General features: G+C 36.0%; 1 protein-coding gene across 2 annotated transcripts in view; it reads right to left on the bottom strand.

The window, feature by feature from the left end:
- LOC106093455 (glypican-6) overlaps positions 1–21,548 on the bottom strand; it is a 423,383-nt gene that overhangs the window by 29,734 nt on the left and 372,101 nt on the right. For both annotated transcript variants that reach the window (XM_059363259.1, XM_059363260.1), the window contains exons 4-5: positions 3,083–3,239; positions 2,737–3,003 (exon numbers count right to left, since the gene is read on the bottom strand). In XM_059363259.1, coding sequence (XP_059219242.1) covers positions 2,737–3,003; positions 3,083–3,239 — 424 coding nt within the window. The remainder of the gene's footprint in view (positions 1–2,736; positions 3,004–3,082; positions 3,240–21,548) is intronic.

The raw sequence follows: 21,548 nt of genomic DNA, 5'->3' as shown, positions 1-21,548 counted from the left end.
GGCAATCCATTTACCATAGAAAAAGACGAAAGTCGGCTTAAGTCCTTACAATTTAAGTGCCCATATCGCCGATGCCACAAATTAAAATTCTTTTCGTCGCTTTGATGCACTGTATTTGCAGCCTTTTTATCTTCAAACAAATTGACGAAATATACATTGTTTCTCTTGTGGCCTTCAATCAAAATTTCATTTTTTCTCAAAATTAAAGCCTTTTTGCCCTCCATGGTTACTTTACAACCGGAGTCTGTAGCTTTACTGGACGACACAAGGTTACATTTCAAATGTGGTACATATAGTGCGTTATCAAAGTGTATGGTCTTCTTTTTTCCTTGTACATTTACAAAAATCGAAACTTTACCAATACCTTTGATGCATACCTCTTTGTCGTCTGCCAGTTTTACTTTACCATTATAGCCTTTGTTGAGTTGGATAAATAGAGATTCCTCATTACACATATGGGAAGTCGCTCCACTATCTATTATCCATTCGCGATTAGATTTCACGATCATAGCAGTTTCTGTTGCACCCATGCATTTTGCTTTTTCCTCAACACCGCGAGAGTTTTCCTCAAATGACAATTTTTCTCTACATTTGCTGGCTTTATGTCCTTTCTTTTTACAACGAAAACATTTAAAAGTCTTTTTGAACATACCTTCAGCTTGAGTTTTGTTGTAATTTGAACCATATTGATGTTGCTTTCTTGCGTAATGTTTAGCTTTCATTGCAGAATCTTGATCTAACGCATTTTTATCACCAATTTCCAACAAACGCGCCTTCAACACCTCAACTTTGGGAAATTCGTTTGCAGTATCCACGGCAGCCTTAATAGCTGAAAATTTCTCTGGCAATGCATCTACAATTATAACCGCAAGAAGGTCTTCATCCAATTCAACACCCATTTCACGAATCGAAGCAGCACAAACGTCGAATTCAATTAAAAATTCCGACACGCTCTGGTTTTCAGACATTTTGAAGTTTAGCAGCTTCCTGTAGCACTCTATCTTCTTTCTGATAGTCTTTCGATCAAAAGTATCTTCCAGATGTTTCCACATTTCACTTGATGACTTGATATGTCTCACCATACTCACTATGTTTGCTTCCAAGGATATCAAAATTTCGGCTCTTGCATCCATATCCTTTTCCTTGAATTTTTTCAGGGTCTCCATCTTGGTTTCAAATTGAGTTCTCTGCTCACTCGTTGCATTTTGAGGTAAAATTGGAAGTTCCGGACATTTTTCTTCACCCATCACAATATTCAGCAATCTATTTTTATGCAAAATAGCCTCCATTTGCGTTTTCCATGTCAAAAAATTGTTGCCGTTGAACAACGGAATGCGTCCATTAAACGTAGACATTTTTCAACAGCTTACCAATTCCAAAAAGTTTTTCTGACCTACAGAAAATTTCAGCCTTTGAATCGCTTTTCCAGGTATACACAGCTTCGCAATTTAACAATTTTTCTGTTCAACAGAAAATTTCACCTTTTGAATTTCTGTTCCCGGTACACAAAGCTCACCAATTCAATATTTTTCTGACCAACAGAAACAACGGCCTTTGAATTGCTAGTCCAGATTATGTAGTTTGAATTATTCTTATTTGCTCAAAATCGCGTTATGAGTTCTGGGCCCATAACCTATTGAGACAGACTATGTACGCAATGGAATTTAAATGTGTGTGCTTTATTTAAATTCAGTATACAGAGTGATATGGAAAATGAAAATTATTTTTTCAATACACAACAATTAATACTAAGGTAACTTAATCAAATTAATTATGTTGAACTAAAGTAGAATAACATAAAGTATTTTCAACAGTTTTCAATACCACTCCCCTAAGTTGGCTAATGTCTGGTATTGTGTCTCCAATACGACAATAGTAAATGAAGTTTTTAGAAATAAATTACCGACCGATTCTGTTTTCACTGACTTCAGCAAAGCATTTACAAAGTAAATCATAAATTGTTGTTAATAAAACCCCAATCCATTGTTTTAACAAACGGAAAAATATGGACTTGTGCTATACAAATGATTAAAGAAAATCATACACCAATAAACCTGTTTTGACTTATTTTTGTCTAATAAGAGCGCTCGTAGTTTGGCAATTTTTTCAAAATTCTGAAATTTGAATTTTATGTGTATGTATTAATGAATGCGCGGCATGCCACTTTGCAGACACGTTGATATAACATTAAACGATTCCCATAAAGACCTTCCTAATCTCTACTGGCTGATGTTAAGCCAACCCCATCCCTTTTCGGCGGAACCTCCATATTTGGGGGCAAAAACGAGAAGCTGTTTAAGTCATGAACATAAATTAAGTATACAAACATAATAGGCCTCAACCACACACTCTCAAACTTGGGAAATATGCAAAATCCCAATAAAAAATTATCATCTTTCTGGTCGATGATAAGCAAAAAATGAAACTCGATACCCATAAAGCTGTTGAGTAGGCAGTCGCTTATTTTTCTATGCAAATTTTATGATCTTCTGTCATACACGCATGCGTCGTAAAGATATGTCGGATAAAACAAGGCAGTGTATTTCACAGTTTATGGGCATTGTGCGACACAGCGCACCTCCTCTTCTATGTTTTAGTTTAAATTTCGGCAAAACAAAATCATCGAAATGTAGGTGTAACTATTTTTGAGAATACATCGTCATTTATCTTGTCGTTTCAATTAATAAAGCCGTCAGCGATAAAAATGTTAACAATTTAAAAAATCGCTGTACCCACCTGAAAATTCATTATAGCTTCGGAAATTTTAATATTTATGGGCTCTACAACCATGACAATGTTAAAAGAGCCCAACAGGCGTTCGGCCACTTTATCCATAGCTCCGGCATAGTTTTCCCATTCTGTATCTAATTCGTTGAAGTAATGCAGGCAACCCTTGATGACATTCACACAATAATTGGTGCAAGGTTTCTCACTGTAACCTTTGCAGGAGCCACAATGCTGCATTTTCGTTAGAGCCGAGGTGCAATCGGCATTAAGGCGAATCTGTACGGGAAGAGGGGAGGTTTAATTTAATATAAAAAAAAATATACCCAATGAACTTTTTTGAAATTTTTTTACTCACATTAACTAATCTTTTGGATACATCAGCTGCTGTGTTTAAAGCTTGACCATATGTGCGTGTGGCAACAAAGGATCTTTTAATTTGGACGGATAATTTATCGGGTACATCACCAAAGGGTTTCAGTTCCTTCATATGTTCGCTGACACAACGTAAATATCTGAAAGAAAGTGCAAATGTTTCAAAAAATTACAAACAAAATAAAAATAGCATAAATTTGCTACAAAGTTATAAAAAAAAACCATAAATGCTGAGTTCTATACATTGAGAAAAAAATTTAAAAAAGTTATTTTGCGTAATTTTGTACATATCTGTATAATAATGTAAAGCCGAGTAAATTCTCCAATAAAGCTCATGCATTTTCTCCAGAAAGGATCGGCTCTTCAGAAAATTTAAACCTAGGTAGGAGATTCAAACTGATTGCTAGATAAATGACATGACCAGAAACTGCTCCTACCGTTGAACCATCCAAATCGCTTTAAAAAGCCCAACAACTTGCGAATGTTCACATCTGGTAAATCAGACAAGTTATCAAAGTGAAACGCCTTCTGACTGTCATTGCAGGACACTCAAACAGTACATGTTCTATAGTCTCCTTATCCTCGACATCATCACAGCTTCTGCAAAGACGTTACTGGCAACCTTCAGTCTGTCAGCAGGTTTTCCGATCAAACAGTGCCCTGACAAGAAGGACGCTATGACTGAGATGTTTGTTCTAGCCAGCGACAGCAAAGCGCTTGGCCTCTTCAAGCCTAGATTAGGCCACATAATTTTGGAATGTTCACAACCCCTCCCTTGTGACCATCTATCATTCGTGGTCCTTCGGGACTGATCCTGAAGACTTAGCTTAAATGTCGCTAGAGACATGCCCACAGATTCCAGTTCCACGGAATGTGTAAGGTAGCTCCTAGTCTCGCAAGCTCGTCTGCTCTACAATTCCCTGGATCTCTGTGCCCAGCACTCAGAACAGGTGAATTTTGAAATTTTCAGCCATCTCCTGCGACAGTCGAAATACATTCTCCAGGGATTTAATGGCTGCATGGCTGTCTGAGAAGATGTTTATGCCGATTTCTTTCACAATATCTCATTAACAATCTACATTTGTTTCACTGAAGCCATAAAAAAAATTTCCTTCGATCTTTTATTATGCATGCTACCGCTATTCGCTCTTTCATAATATGTTACACAGTTATTTGCAATGGTTGACATTTGCTCACTTCAACTGGCGAAATTTGTAAACATGGTAGGCTTACAAAACTTTTCTTCAACTTGATGTTACTCAACTTTTTAAGGCAACTTTTCCTTTGGTCATAGATATTTTCCTTAATATTAAGAAATTCTTATTTTAAATGGTAGGTTTATAGATCCTTAACTTGGCGTTTTGTTATAAAAGATAAAAATTTAAAATGAAGGTCAAAACATAGTTGTCAAAACATAGCTAGGCAATTGACATTGGGATAGGGCAACAGTGTACCTTACTTGAAGACCTAAAATAGACTTAAAACTAGTAGCGTCATTAAATGTTTAGTTTTTATACCCACCACTGAAGGATGGGGGTATATTCATTTTGTCATTCCGTTTGCAACACATCGAAATATCCATTTCCGACCCTATAAAGTATATATATTCTTGATCAGCGTAAAAATCTAAGACGATCTAGACATGTCCGTCTGTCTGTTGAAATCACGCTACAGTCTTCAAAAATAGAGATATTGAGCTGAAACTTTGCACAGATTCTTTTTTTGTCCATAAGCAGGTTAAGTTCGAAGATGGGCTATATCAGACTATATCTTGATATAGCCCCCATATAGACCGATCCGCCGGTTTAGGGTCTTAGGCCCATAAAAGCCACATTTATTATCCGATTTTGCTGAAATTTGGGACAGTGAGTTATGTTAGGCCCTTCGATATCCTTCGTCAATTTGGCCCAGATCGGTTCAGATTTCGATATAGCTGCCATATAGACCGATCCTCCGATTTAGGGTCTTAGGCTCATAAAAGCCACATTTATTATCCGATTTTGCTGAAATTTGAGACAGTGAGTTGTGTTAGGCCCCTCGACATCCTTCGTCAATTTGGCCCAGATCGGTTCTGATTTGGATATAGCTGCCATATAGACCGATCCTACGATTTAGGGTCCTAGGCCCATAAAAGCCACATTTATTATCCGATTTTGCTGAAATTTGGGACAGTGAGTTGTGATAAGCACTTCGACATCCTTCGTCAATTTGGCCCAGATCCGTCCAGATTTGGATTTAGCTGCCATATAGACCGATCCCCTGATTTAGGGTTTTAAGCCCATAAAAGCCACATTTATTACCCGATTTTGTTAAAATTTGGGACAGTGAGTAGAGTTAGGCCCTTCGACATCCCTTGTCAATTTGGCTCAGATCGGTCCAGATTTGGATATAGCTGCCATATAGACCGATCTCTCGATTAATGGTTTTGGACCCATAAGAGGCGCATTTATTGTCCGATGTGGCCGAAATTGGGGACAGTGGGTTAAATTAAGCCCCTCGACATACTTCTGCAATATGGCACAGATCGGTTCAGATTTGGATATAGCTGCCATATAGCCCGATCTCTATATCTAAGGTTTTGGGGTTATAAAAGGTGCGTTTATTGTCCGATGACGCCGAAATTTGGGACGGTGAGTTGTGTTACGCCCTTCGATATCCTTTTTAAATTTGATCCAGATCCGTCCAGATCTGCCATACAGACCGATATCCCGATTTATAGTCTTGGTCCCATAAAGTCGCATTTATAATCCGATTTCACTTAAATTTTACACAGTGACTTATGCTAAGCATTTCGACATCCGTTTAGTACATGGTTCAAATCGGTTTAATTTTAGATATAGCTACTTAAAAGACCAATATTTTGTTATACGCAATTGAAAAATGACTTGTACTTATAAGTATTTGGTCCAAATCGGAACATATTTCGATATAGCTCCTATGGGGCATAAGGTATACATTTTTCACCGGATTTTGACGAAAGGTGTTTTACATATATACCCGGGGTGGTGGGTATCCAACGCCTTTTTACTTCTTTAGGTTAAGATGCTTAGATTAAAAAAAAAATAATTCAAAATACAATATAATGATTTGACAGTCATCTGTGCAGTAAAAAAGGAATCAATCAGCGATCAACATTTTAAATATTTGACCAAGCTCGTTCCGGTCCAAAGGAGCGATCGTCGCGGAAACAAGGTGGCCGTTGGTTACTTAAACTCCACCGAGATGCATAACGTAGAAATATAACAATTATGTTTGGCTAAGTTCATTTCCAAATGCTAAAGATTGATTTCTAAAAGGTATATCTAGTACATGGTAGCGCTGCAGTCTTCTTGTTTCATTGGAGCTATCCAGCAAGCATATGGAGGACGTGTTGACATGGTCGCTAAGTCTTTGGAGATAGTTTTCTGAGTCTTCGACTTTCTTCCAGAATTGAATTCATTCAAAAATCATTTAGTATACATTTGTTTTTTTTTATACACCAAGGGACATTTGTCGGCAGTCTGAGTGTTTTCGACTGGTATCTTTCGATGGAATCAATACTGGATTATTTGCACTGGCCCAGATTTGTATTCCGTAGGTCCAAACGGGTTTAAGTATAGCTTTGTAGTGTCGTAGCTTATTGTTTAAAATCAATTTTGATTATGGGCCCAACAGCCAGCACATTTTTCAAGTTTTAATTTTTAATTGTTGAAGTTTAGCACGAATATGGTCTTTCCATATTGCTGCCGAGATATTTTACCGCTGAAGTGTTGGGGATTACGGAAGAGTTTATTGAAACAAGTGGGCAATTTCCTCGTGGGAAATTTCCTCGTTTAGAAATAGCGAGGCTTCTGTAGCTGACTTACTTGATGATAGTATCGTCTTCTTTTACATAAAATTGCATATTCGACAAATAGCTTTTGAAAAGAGAAAGTACGGGGCGGACAAATAATGTTTTATCTTATACATACTTCGTCGAAGGCTTGCGGTATATCAAGGAACATCGCAGAACAATACTTCCTTTTCTCTAGAGCTTCGGTTACATGGTTAACTACTCTGTGAACTTGTTCAGGAGTTCCATGCCCTGATCTAAATCCGAATTGATGCTCTGGAATAATAATCTCTCTCTCTCTAGAATAGGTAAGAATATCACCAAAAGGCTTATTGGTCTATACGAGGATGGAACGTTATCGGGTCTATTCGGCTTGTGAATCATTATTATCTCAGCGCATTTCCATTGCAATGGAAAATGATTGAGTGGTAATACCGAGTTATAGATTAAAGTTAAGACGACAATGCTTTTGTGTGGTAAATATTTAACTGTGTTGGCATCTATTTGATCATATCCCGGAGATTTCCTACTGTTTAAAGCTTTGATTTCCGCTCTCACCTCACTTGGATATGACGTATCGGTAGCCTCATTTGTAAAGGACAATCTAAGAAATTATTAATTTCCTCTATGCCTTCGTCGCTATTAAAAGAATAGGGTGTAAATATTTCTTTAAGGTACAATGCAAATGTTTGAGCGATGTTTTGATTAGTGCGGTACCAGGAACCATTTGGGTCCTTTGTAACCGTTTTTCTTTTGGTTGGTCCTTTTAAATATTTAGCTGCTTTCCATAAATGATATTCGTTGTATTTTGAAAAATTGTTTCTTTTAAATAATCTGCTGTTTTCTTGTTCTTAAACTCAGATAATAACATTGTTAAGTCTTTACAAGCTGTATTAAATATGCGCTTATCATTTATAGACCGATTGTTTTGCCACTCCTTTCTTAATCGCCACTTTCCTCGTACAAGTTGACATATTTCGGTTGTGAAAAGAAAATGTTGTCGTCTGCTATTGGGAGAATCCTTTTTCAGATTCAAGTTTTCATCTAAATACTTTTGAAATATAGGGATATTTGTATTTGGTTTCAGTATTTTGTACCTTGCAGATTTCATTTCAAATGGGGTGTTGGGATCAACCAGTACAGGGACATGGTCTAAACTTAAATTATTGCTACCAGCAATGTCAAGCCCGTCATTGGTAATTCCTTTATATATCAAAAAATCTAATAAATCAGGACCATTTATGGATCAGTGGACCAGTAAGTTGGTAAGCCCGTAGACAATGTTGCTAGATTATTTTAAGTGATACATTTGTATAACAACCTACCTTTTTACTGGAAGTCGTTCGCGTACTTTATTTGACAGCAGAAGAGAGCGCGAGAGAGCAAATTTTGACGGTTAGAAAATAGAGAACCTGCAAATTGCTACTGGGACCTTTTTTGCCAGTAGAAATTTGCAACTTTGAACAGATGTTTTCTAAAGGTCAGCTGTTTTATGAAAAGCAGCCGTTACATGAAAATACAATAGCTAACGCCAAAATGGATCAAAAAGGCGGAGGTAAGTAAAAACTAAATATATTGTTTATTGGCAATTTTTAAATTTGTTTCATTTTTATTTATTTTTAATAAAGATTAATGCACCAGCTAGAATCAGGTACAGAAAACTCACCAAATAATGTTGTAATTTTACCTCAAATCAGTTGTTCTACATTAGAAGGTAAGTGCAAAATTTGCCGAATTATATGGATAATGTAGAAAAATTCAAACATTGTATCCTTCCAGTCACCAAGAAAAGAGCAATTATCGGTTTCTTAAGTGTACTGATGGATTCATCCTTATCAGAGAGCTACGATGAAACCAACACGTTTCCTTGGAATTTGCTGCCATGGAATTGAGTGGCTCTAGCTGGGCAGTTAAACAAGTGGCGCACAGTGGGATTAGAAAAATTAGTGCAAATTAGTCTGCCAATTGTGAAAGGTTACAGATATCTTCAATCATAATCAAGTGTCCGTAGCCGCCACATGACCAAATAGAAAGCTCCCTTAGCCTTAGCTTAGTGGTCGTATCAATTTGTCTAGCCACAATATTCAGAAGCATTAGATGTTTAATCCAAGCTTTCTTTGTCAGCACAACAAGTGCACTTTTGTATACGGTGATGGAATGCGAAGCAGTTGTAGTCCAATGCAGCCTTCGAAAAGCATGCTGATGTTCGGCGAAAGGAAATTGTCCAACGAGAGGAGCGGGAGTAGTAGTGCCTCATGCGTCTTGGCTACTGATAAGAGAAGGGGATCGGTCTGTACGACCCTCCTTGCTCGTGTTCTTTCCAGGTTTCAGTAGTGGGATCAGACTGCCCATCTTCCAAACATCGGGTACTATAATAGTATTCAGACAGGCTGAGGACAGTTGTAAGGTACTCGACTCCAGGTAGATCCAGATTTTTCAGCATCAGTGTAGAGATTCTGGGACCAGCGACTTGGCGCAACAGATGATATTCGTAGCTTTGTGAACGGTTGTTGTTGCAGCAGTGTGTTGTACACTGAGGCGGCAGCCGTTCCCGATGAAAGACTCCATCGGGCCAAAGCGCTACGTACAACCGGCTGTTATGGGATTGCAAGGTAATTTGTGATGGCTGTCTAGCGCCACGGAGATCACGGATACGACGAATGGCTCCCCCTTCTAGTCTTTTCACTCTCGGGTCAATAAATTGACGTTTATCTAAGGAAAATACCTCAAAAGTATCGCCAGCATTTTTTATTTAAAAAAAAAAATGTTTTCCAACCAAAACAAAAATCAGCCGTTTTTGTTAAAAATTTCACTGGAAGTCGTTTGCGTACTTGTGCTTGCAAATTTTTTAAAGAGAGTAAAATGGCTCTTTCTCCCCTGCAAATTTTTACTGGAAAAGTCCGCGAACAGACCTATTACTTGGATTGAAATTGTTGTTGTTTCTTCTTACAATTCTTTTCCTTTGGATGATATTTTTGTTTACATCACAGCCATTGTAACTCGCTGTGTGATGTTGGTTGCAGTTAGCACATTGGGCATGAGTGTTGGCATTTTTTTGCAATTCATTTGATGGGTGGCTCTGTCCGCACTTAACGCAGCTGTAGTTATTTCTGCAATAAGTTCTGGTGTGTCCAAATTGCTGACACCTATGACACTGCTCTATATCGTCAGTCTTATTTGGCGGTTCTATTTTCACAACAGCATTATACAATCGTTGAATATCATATATTATCTTGTTATTTTGAGCTGGTTCCAAATCAACGAAGAACATTGGTAAGGGTTGCTTATTTAACCTACTCTTAACATAAGTTATATTTCTTACAGAATAACCTTTATTTTCCAACTTGATTTTAAGTTCATCTGAAGGTGTTGTATGGTGTACCTTTCTTATGACATATCTGTAGGATCGTTCCTGTTTAAGCTGGTATGTATGAAACGATATATTTTTATCGTCCAGAAAAACTATTCGCCATATTTTTGATATCACTAACATTTGGAATTATAATTGGAGGGGGTCTCTCGATGCACAGTGGGCCAAACGGCAAAAAAAATGAAAATAAGCCAACAACTTTTTATCTATTGTTCTAGACATTTGTAGAGGAGGGCATAAGCTCTCAGGTCCATTCAGGGTGTCAAAGTTGACCACTTTTGAATTCTCCAACATTCTAGGGGCCATAACTTTTTATCTACTGAATACATTTGCATGATTTTGTACTCTAGAGAAAGAGCTTGACGAGGCCTAAAAATGCGTATAATGTACCATGCCACCGTGTACCATTAACGAGTTATGAGTTGTTTAATTTTAAAATATCAAAATTTTGGCTTGTTCCAGTATTTCCAATATGTATTCCCAAAATAAAAAAGAAATCACGTCAATATCTTCAACGGTTTAAAAATGGCATCGTTTTCAATATGAAAAATATTTTTTCTTTGTCAAAAATTTGCAACATTTTTCAAAAAAGATACTCCCATTTCCTTCAAGTTTTCGCAAACTTTGGTCATGCTTTCATTGTCGTTTCTTTCCATTTTCGTAGAGTGAAGCATATAGCATTGAAATTTGAAGCATAAAGCATTGATACAAACAACATTTTAACTGATTTATATTCGTGGAAAGCTTTAACACCGACATACATACATACATAAAGTCTTAAATCACAATAAGAAAATTGTGGAATACAACATACTTCCGTAAGGATTATTAGTGAGATTTCTGGAGTCCATTTAAGGGTCTTGTTGCATTTCATGGTTTCTATAATAAAAAATAAATTTATGGCTATAAACCAACAGGTGCTATTTTATTTCAGTGTAATTAAATCCACCATTCTTTGCTAAATGCTTATAAAAAATTAAAATCATTATTTTTTTATTTTTGTTGTAAATACATTGTGGCTTAGGAAATAAAAATAATATTGTTTTTTATACAAAAATGTAAAATTTTTTTTAAATTTTTTCTTTACAAAAATTGTCGTTAAAGAAATTAAAAAAAAATAATACGTCAATATAAACGCACTTAATTATGAAATTTCATCCAAATTGGACAAGGGAATCGAGGGTCAAGTGTAATGTTTGAAAAGTTGTTGCTGAGATTTATCGAAATCTTTTAAAATTTCTTTTAGAAAAAATTAGTTTTGAGGATGCCCGGGCCTGACATATTTCATTGAAATTTTGTCTTTAGAAAAAAAAGTCTTTAAATTTTTTTCTTTACATAGAAAAATTTCATTTTGTATTTTGCGATTTTTCAATTTGGTTTTGTTTCTATTTGGGACAGAAAAGCATTAAAAAAAAAAAAACTTAAAAATGTGTCGCAAAATGCATTGAGCAGGAGCAATAATTTTTATTGAAATTTTGGCTTTATAAAATAATTTTGAGGTAGGAGGGGCAAAAGTTTGTCTTTAGAAAAATTTTTATTGAAATTTTGTCATTAGGAAAACTTGAAACGAAATGTTGGGGCCCGGGCTGATGAGAATGTTACTCTGAATTATTACAATTTTGTCTTTAGGAAAAACTGTGATGAATTATTACAATTGTGTCTTTAGGAAAAACTGTGAAAGTTTTGTCTTTAAAAATATTACACTGAAATTTTAGAAAAAAATTCACTAAAATTTGTTTAGAAAAAATTTCACTAAAATTTGTTTAGAAAAAACTTCATTTAAATTTGTTTTGAAAAAATTTCATTTAAATTTGTTTAGAAAAAATTTCATTAAAACTTTGAACTTAAGATACATAATTTTGAGGTTGTTCCGGTCTGATCAAAATTTTGTCATTTTAAAAAGTTTAACTAAAAGTTAGTGTTTAGAAGAAATTAAATTTTTTTTTCTATAAACAAAATCATTCATAGGACGTAATTCCTATCGAATTTGGCTGAAATTTTGCATTACGGTTTTGTTATGACTTTCAAAAATTGTGCTAAGTATGGTTGAAATGGGTTGATAACTTAATATAGCTGTCATATAAACCGATCTTGGGTCTTGACTTCTAGAGGGCGAAACTCGTATGCGATTTGTTCGAAATTTTGCATGAAGTGTTTTATTTTGATTTCCAACAACTGTGTCAATTATGGTCTAAATCAGTCCATATCATTCAAGGAACTTGACAAATGCGATCCATGAGACTCGGCCCGGCCGAACTTAGCACGTTTTTACTTGTTTTTCATATTAAGAAACACACGATACCACGCTTATTTATTGATTGTACACACACATATCCGAAAAGTTTTAAGAAAAAATAAGAGATACATACTCTTAAGCCATTGTAAATATTTAGCTTCATTTATTTCGTTAAAGAAAACACTACATAATTGTCCGACGTTTAGTTAACGAATTTCTATTCGTTACCGAAAACAGCTGATTTTAACAATGTCATTTATCGTTAAAAGTGGCTACTGAATACCCAATTCATTAACCTTTCTGTTATCGCTTTTTAACTAAACTTTTTCCGTTTAAACACTTTGTTGAATTCAACTACTGATTTCAAAAAGTAAATCGATGGAGCGGTTTATACGGGCCTTGTATATATATATGAACCCACCTGGCCGGCATTTTGTTGAGTATTGGTGGACACTGTGCACCCTAAGAACCAATCAAATTGCATACAAGTTTGGCTTCTAGGCGCTTAAAAAGTTAAAAATGTAGATCGATTTGAAAACGTTATCGAAATCTAACCGACTCTCACCGATAATAAAGTGTGATTTGTGTGACACGTCTGTGTCATGTTGCTAAGCAACACATGAAGCCCAAAAATACATTTATTGACGTTCAAACGTCAAATAAGATGAATCAAATTGGACAAATTAATAATATCCGGAAGACACGGAGGAATGTGCGAAGGCATCATGTCTGCAGTGAATTTCATATTTCATTTCGGAATTATAAACAAAATAAATAAATAGTTGAGAATATGCCATAACAAAGAGTGAACATTTTTGTGATAGTTTTGTTCCATTCAAATTTATTTTAGCATTAAAAATGTCCTAAAAATCCCTTATTAAAAAAAGAGATTTTTAAAGTTTTAGGACGCCTCTAGCATTTTTCTTCAAAAGTTTATTTGCATGGGTTTCAACCAGAAACAAATTATGTTATGGTTATGTCTTATTAATACTAGCGGCATTTGTGAGATTAGTCATGTTAAACTTCTGTACATTTTGGTTTCGCTCAGCAGCAAACTATTCTGACTTAGCTACAATCATAGGGTTCCTTGTTATTGACCTGAAAACTGGAAGCGGACAGCATTCATTGAACTAAGAGAGAAATTTCGTTCTTTAATTGGATTTTTTTAAGAAAATTTGCCATTTACAAGAACTTTTACGGTTGTTGTTCATACGGTTGTGTTAAGGAACAGCGGGGAGATTTCTCTCATATCAACAAGTTCTCTCCGAAACAAGCTTAAGCTCAATGATAAAGGACCTCCTTTTTTTTGACGAGTCCAAACGTCTTGCCGCGGACCCATAGCTCTCCAGTAGGGAAGCTTTCACGGCTGATTTCATAAGGTAAATATCTTACAAGTGTCGCCAGCAGTTCAAATCAATTCAGAAATATATGTAAATAATGCAATTTTCTTATTAATAATAATATCTTTTTACAATATATAGAACACTAAAAATACTTAATCGTTTGCCATTATGTGGTTGTCGCTAATTCGTCGTTACAAATAGTTCGGAACAAGCACCTATTACGGTCAAAAGCAAAATGAATCGTTTTGTCTCAAAAACAATGGCGAATGAAACTGAAATTATTCAAAATTTTGTATTAATGGAAAGTAATTAAACGACCATTAAATGTGCTATTAGTTTTTTTTAGTAGTTTCTTCAGAATTGATTATTTTTCGTTTGAATAGAACCTAATTGCTTAATGGCAATTCGCAATACTGAAATATAATTCTCAAAGTAACATGTTGAATGGATGAACTACCTATTAGGAGAAACAAAAATATGCTCTAAACAAACTTTATTTCGTTTTTTGCAGCGGAAGTCAACGGACGCAGTACATTCTAGTGCAATTACCAGTGATTAGTAAAAACCACGTTGTTGCCACAATTTTTTACTTTAAACAGTATCAAATATTATTATATGATTAGTTTAAAACATTAAAAAGTATATAAACAATTCTTTGAATTGAAACAATTTCCTTTTCGGCCAGAACAAATCAACAGTTCTTTCTGAGAGTCCACTGTGATTTCCAGGAGGCTGGTTAACTCAAATGAAATTTAGTTACAGTTCAGTATCGATAATCTGTGAATCATTTGTAAGGAATAAAAAACGAAAATAAAATATTTTTATTTCCACTTATGAACAGCAATAACATTGATGTGATCGCTCTTAATTCAGCTATCCGGGATTGCAAAACATTATTTTGACAAGAAATACATATTTTTCAAAATATATAGGCATTACATCATGTTTATTTTATTTTATTTATGCCTGTACAAAGAACGTCTTATAAAGTTTACTCAAGCTTAAAGACCTTGTCCTTAATTTTAAGATTTGGTGATAATTTCGAGCTATGCAAGATATGCACCTTATAAACAAGGGTAGCATCCTAGCATAAAAGACGCAGTGTGGATATAAACCAAGTACACGGCGTTTTCAAATAAAAATGTATGAATCCCTTACACAAAGAAATGAATACTAGAATTAACGCTTTTAGCATTTGAAACCCAAGGACATGCAGACTTGAATGAACGATATTAGTTCCTTAATTTAATACAAAAATAGCAATGGATTAAAGTTTGCTACAACTTAACAAAAGTCCATTGTATTTTTAATGAAAAGAAATCCATATCCTTAAAAGAAAACCGTTCAGTTTGAATTAAGGCTGCTGCGAGCTTTAGAAAAAATTACTTAACTTCATTATTTAAAATGCCTTTTTCTGCTTTAAGTAATGAGTTAATTGTGTTTTTATTTTATTGGACTGTTGTAAATATTTTCTTTGTCAAAAAAAAAAAGAGTAATATTAAAAACAACAATATACATATATTCGTTAGTCAAACTAAGAGAATAATGTTACACTTGCGATTCGCTTTCCAATCGTATTTATACACTTTTTTTATGTATTTCTTTAGATAAACATCTTGCTGTATTAGTTAAGAATGAGTTAATATTTTAATGATTCATATCCCCTTCAAGCTTTTGGTCACCTAGAATATCTAGAGTGAAAACAAAAACAAAAAATAACTAAACACTAAAAAGAGCAAATCTATGTTGCATATATTTTGCCTAGCTGGTCAAACTCAAAATAAAATTTATTTTGTAAACATATAACGTCTGCATATATGCAAAATACCACAGTTTCGATTTTGCATAAAAATCCGGACTCTATTTATGAATAAGTTAAGTTAGCTTTTAATTCCTTGATTTATTAAATATTGGGGCCACCGTAGCTCAGCGGTAATCATGTCCGCCTTTCACTTTGAACGCCTGGGTTCAAATTCCGGCGAGAACACCGGCGGTGGTTATCCCCTCCTACTGCTAGCGACACTCATGAGGTATTTACCTCAAGTAATCAGCCGTGAAAACATCTCTACTTGTGTGCTGTCGGTATGTGGCATTAACAGTTAAAGTTCTTGTAAATTGCTAATTTTCGTATAAACATCTCATTAGAGAACCAGAGATTTCTCTCTTATTTCAATAAATGCTGTTCGATTCAAGTCTTTAGCTCGATGCTAAGCGACCCCCTAATAGAGTGTCGCTCAGCGAAACGAAAATATACAGAAGTTTGACATGACTGATCTCACAAATGTCGCCAGTATGAATGAGAACATAACCACCTCTGAAAATGTTTTCTGGTTGAAACCAATGCATTTGGCGTCATAAGCGGACATGCTTCCTTATAGTCCTGCAAATACCTATTTTGTTTATTATGCCATCCAAAACAATGAACAAATTTCAAATGTTTTTACCTGCTATTCTACGGCGTTAAATGGATATTGGAGGGAAATAAAATTAAACTCAAAGAATATAATTTATCTGATATTTTATGGCGTCAAATAAACGTTTAAAAATGGCAAAGGCGTCATAACACTTTAAAATAATACCAAGTTCTGCTACATGTGAATTTCTTAGTTTCTTCCGGATACTACCAATTTGTCTATTTTGATTCATCAAATACGACGATTGAACGTCAATCAATGTCTTTTTAGGCATCATGTGCAACTTGGCGACATGACAGATGTGTCGTGTTTTACAAATCACTTTATTATGATGCGCATATCGGTGTAAACTGGTTAGATTTGGATAACGTTCCCAAATCGATCTTCATTTTTAGCTTCTTTTAAGCTCCTAGAAGCCTAAACGTTCATACAATTTGATTAAAAGTTGGTATTTAAAGTGCACTGTGCCCACGAACACTCAACCAAATGCCGGACAGGTGGGTAAAAAGGCCCATATAAACTGATCCATCGATTTACTTTTTGAGATCAGATTTAAATATAAACATTCGCATGAAATCGGAAAAAATTGGCAGCAACATTCTCATAAATCATTGTGATGAAGATCTAATTTTTATAACCAAGCATAAAATCGTAAACATTGGGAGCCTTTAATTGTCATTTAGGACAAAATCGCTCCTCAATACTAGGAAAACATTTTATATATTAACACAATTTATTTTTTTTCAGTCAAGTTCAAGTACAATTGTCATCAAACTTTGTATGCACATAATGAATTAATTGAATTTTAGGATTATTTTCATCAATATGGGAAATCATCGGAAACCGTAACCATTATCCTCATCATCCGTATGGGTGGACCCCCTTCAGAGTTCAACACATGTTCGAAAACCCGTTTGTTTACCAGATGCTTCACTAGGGACTGATGATCTGGTGGAATCCTACAGGATGCACTGCCGATATCGATGACTGCATAAGTCATCTCATCTCTGTTGTGCTTCCGTGCCACTCTGGCGTAAGAGGATGTCTCCTTATCTTTTTTCAGCGCCGATCTTCACCTTCCGTGATGGCTGTGGCATTCTTTTGGAAGTCACAGTCCCCCATGAAAACTCAGGGGTCGTGCGCGCTTCCTTCGTTCCTGTTCCGACTTTGTCTTCATTGCGGGAGGGCTGGCTTGGTCTTTCCAGAGTACTAGAAAGCGGGGAGCTCTTTTTCTTCTTTGGCATCTTAGCAGTGTTATGCTCTTCGGGTGATCTGATCTTTCCAACTTCCGTCGAAGTGCTTGAAATGTCAGTTCCATCCGTTCTAGCACCCTGCACTTTCACCCAATTGCGTTGCCGGTTTATACTCCTCTGTCTATTTCGTCGTGCCCCGGACTCGATTTTCTTGTGAGCGTAGCATAGCCATGGCTTACTTCTGCTGTCATCACGCTGTCCTCATCTCTCGATTCGGCTGCGATGACTGTTTCATCGACGTTGTTACTGTCTGAATTTGAATCGGAAACACCACCTTTATTTAAAGGGTGGGAACGAACTTTGCGTCCCTCTGGTTTATCCGTTTCTTCCTCGTTTTTTAGTCTTACAACCGGTTGTGCGCTTGAAGCATTACTCTCGACCACGGGTACCAGGGCATCCACACCTATTAGAGGGGGGGACAACATCCTACGGTATGATGCTACCACTGAAGCTATTGGGTCTTCGGAGTCCATTTTGAGCGTACTCCTGAAAGGCTTTTAAATTTTTATACCCTCCACCATAAGATGGGGTGTATACTTATTTCGTCATTCTGTTTGTAACTACTCGAAATATTCGTCTGAGACCCCATAAAGTATATATATTCTTGATTGTCGCGACATTTTCTGTCGATCTAGCCATGTCCGTCCGTCCGTCTGTCTGTCGAAAGCACGCTAACTTCCGAAGGAGTAAAGCTAGCCGCTTGAAATTTTGCACAAATACTTCTTATTAGTGTAGGTCGGTTGGTATTGTAAATGGGCCATATCGGTCCATGTTTTGATATAGCTGCCATATAAACCGATCTTGGGTCTTGACTTCTTGAGCCTCTAGAGTGCGCAATTTTTATCCGATTGGAATGAAATTTTGCACGATGTGTTTTGCTATGATATCCAACAACTGTGCTAAGTATAGTTCAAATCGGTCCATAACCTGATATAGCTGCCATATAAACCGATCTTGGGTCTTGACTTCTTGAGCCTCTAGCGTGCGGAATTCTTATCCGATCAGAATGAAATTTTGCACGATGTGTTTTGCTATGATATCCAACAACTGTGCCAAGTATAGTTCAAATCGGTCCATAACCTGATATAGCTGCCATATAAACCGATCTTGGGTCTTGACTTCTTGAGCCTCTACCGTGCGCAATTCTTATCCGATCAGAATGAAATTTTGCACGAAGTGTTTTGTTGTTATATCCAACAACTGTGCCAAGTATGGTTTAAATCGGTCCATAACCTGATATAGCTGCGACATAATCCGATCTTGGGTCTTGACTTCTTGAGCCTCCAGAGGGCGCAATTCTTATCCGATTAGAATGGAATTTCGCACGACGTGTTTTGTTATGATACCCAACAACTGTGCCAAGTATGGTTTAAATCGGTCCATAACCTGATATAGCTGCCATATAAACCGATCTTGGGCCTCTAGAGGGCACAATTCTTATCCGATTTGAATGAATTTTTGCACGAAGTATTTCGTTTTGATATCCAACAACTGTGCCAAGTATGGTTGAAATCGGTCAATAACCTGATATAGCTGTCATATAAACAGATCTGGGGATTTGACTTCTTGAGCTTCTAGAGGGCGCAGTTCCTATCCGATTTGGCTTAAATTTTGCATGACGTATTTCATTCAACAACTGTGTCAAATGAGGTTCAAATCGGTTCATAACCTGATATAGCTGCCATATAAACCGATCTGGGATCTTGACTTCTTGACCCCTAGAGGTCGCAATTATTATCCGATATGCCTGAAATTTTGTACGATGGATCCTCTCATGATCATCAACAAACGTGTTTATTATGGTCTGAATCGGTCTATAGCCCGATACAGATCCCATATAAATCGTTCTCTCTATTTTACTTCGTGAGCCCCAATGGGCGCAATTCTTATACGAATTGGCTGAAATTTTACACAGGTCTCCAACATATAATTTAATTGTGGTCCGAACCGGACCATATCTTGATATCGTTTTAATAGCAGAGCAACTCTTTTCTTATATCCTTTTTTGCCTAAGAAGAGATGCCGGGAAAAGAACTCGACAAATGCGATCCATGGTGGAGGGTATATAAGATTCGGCCCGGCCGAACTTAGCACGCTTTTACTTGTTTTCGTAATAAGTAGTACCTATTCCGTGATACCGATATTTTTCTATGAGGACCGAAATGAAAACACGTCCGTTCCACTCAACGGTTAGTATATTAAGAGTGCACACAAACCGATTACTGGCTTAGGATTATGTCCATAGTAGCGTGAGGCGGATTAATATTCGCACCCCTTTTTTCAACCTAACTTAAACTAATTAAACAGTCATTAAAAATGTTAAGAAGAGCTACTTAAAAGAGGTCGATTAAATAGACCCTGAAACCACAGTAATAGATTTTAGGCCTGTATCTCTGTATTCCGAAGCCTAAAAAGGTATCGCAGTTACGTTGCAAATTTGCCCATGAGCATTTCATTAAGGAAAAGTTACGTTTTGTGAATACCAATGTTCAAGATAACGTCATGTACAATAGTTCAACAATCTTCTTGCCATATAACGGCTTAATTAGAGTTCCTATGTTGCTATACAATTTTCTTAAACCCTTTAATATTTAAAACTCTAGTACTGTGGATATGGAACAAACATATCATAGAAACTTAGTATGCGCATTCTGTCTGTCATTTAGTCGCGCATCATAAAAAAGTTTCAATTTCTTTTGAAATTTTTAAAAGACATTTGTTTTTTCTGTGAATTTATGTGAGCAGGGTTGGTTTGCTAAAGCAAATGGAAAATTTGCATTGAAAAAGAGTAAAACATAAAGTAGCAGCAACTCATATTAAGTTTAATGAAACTTAATGCCAAAACACACATCAACAGCAAGCGACAGGCGAACGGTTGCCGGTTGGTTTTGTTTTCGTTGCCATTGATGAATTTTCATGGTAAGAAGACGGTCGAGTAGGGCATCGGCTTAAACAAATGTGTTAAAAGTCAAAACGGAAATTCTGTGAAGCAGAACTTAACAGCAACGTTCCTTTAGCTGTTTTAAATTCAGCTTTTAGTCCAACACATCCTCCTTTCCCTTCTGCTCCTGCTTTACACTTCTATTCGTTTTTTTCAGCAAATGGATGTATGAACTAGTGATAAGTTTCGTTTGTTTGTAATGAAAACAAAATTACCAGCCCGTCATCCCCAACAAGTATTGTTAGCCATCTACAAGCACTGGCACTTGTAAGTCTGCCACATTGACTCGTTGCATTAAAAATGTCTTAAGGCACACACATACAGCCACATCGTGCCATGGTAAATAGTGTCGACTTAATTCGATTAATCTGACATGGGCTTAAACTCTTTGGGAAATACAAACCGGTAAAATAAGGTTGACAATTAATAGATTGTTGTTCTCGGAAGGTTTGATGTTCCGGGGAAAAGCTCAAATGCTCAAAAATAAGGCGGAAATATACTGACAATAAAAAGGCAATCACCTCAAAGGATTTATTATTTATTTAATAGGTTAAAAGATCGGAGTACCATTCTCACAAGAGATAATAGTTTTAATTGAGTTTAAAGTCAGATTTTCATAATTTGGTTCAAAGGCGTTCTTTAATAAAAAAAAAAAACACCTTCCTGCCTTAAAAAATTTGGGCCAAAGGTGTCCCGTTTTCTTTGGTGAATCATGGTTAACTTGAAGTTCAAAATGTCCCACCAAATAGCAGAGTGCCATCTGTAAGCAGGTTATCGGATTAAAATGTATCTTTGACAATTAATACATAAAGCAATTGGCTTCGACTTCACAATGTAGAAAAACTCTATCATTCCAAAATAGGGCCATGTAGGGTATCAACAGTCCATTGTAATTTGAGCATTTCCACTAAATATTCAATTAATTTAAACAAAAACAAGTAAAAGCGTGCTAAGTTCGGCCTGGCCGAATCTTATATACCCTCCACCATGGATCGCATTTGTCGAGTTCTTTTCCCGGTGTCTCTTTTTTTTAGGCAAACAAAGGATAAAGAAAAGAATTACTATAATACTGGAGCTATAA

Source organism: Stomoxys calcitrans, chromosome 1 (genome assembly GCF_963082655.1).
Source record: "Stomoxys calcitrans chromosome 1, idStoCalc2.1, whole genome shotgun sequence".
Classification (NCBI taxonomy): Eukaryota; Metazoa; Arthropoda; class Insecta; order Diptera; family Muscidae; genus Stomoxys; species Stomoxys calcitrans.
The sequence above is the reverse complement of the archived record's forward strand: the minus strand, read 5'-3'. Positions and strand labels throughout refer to the sequence as shown.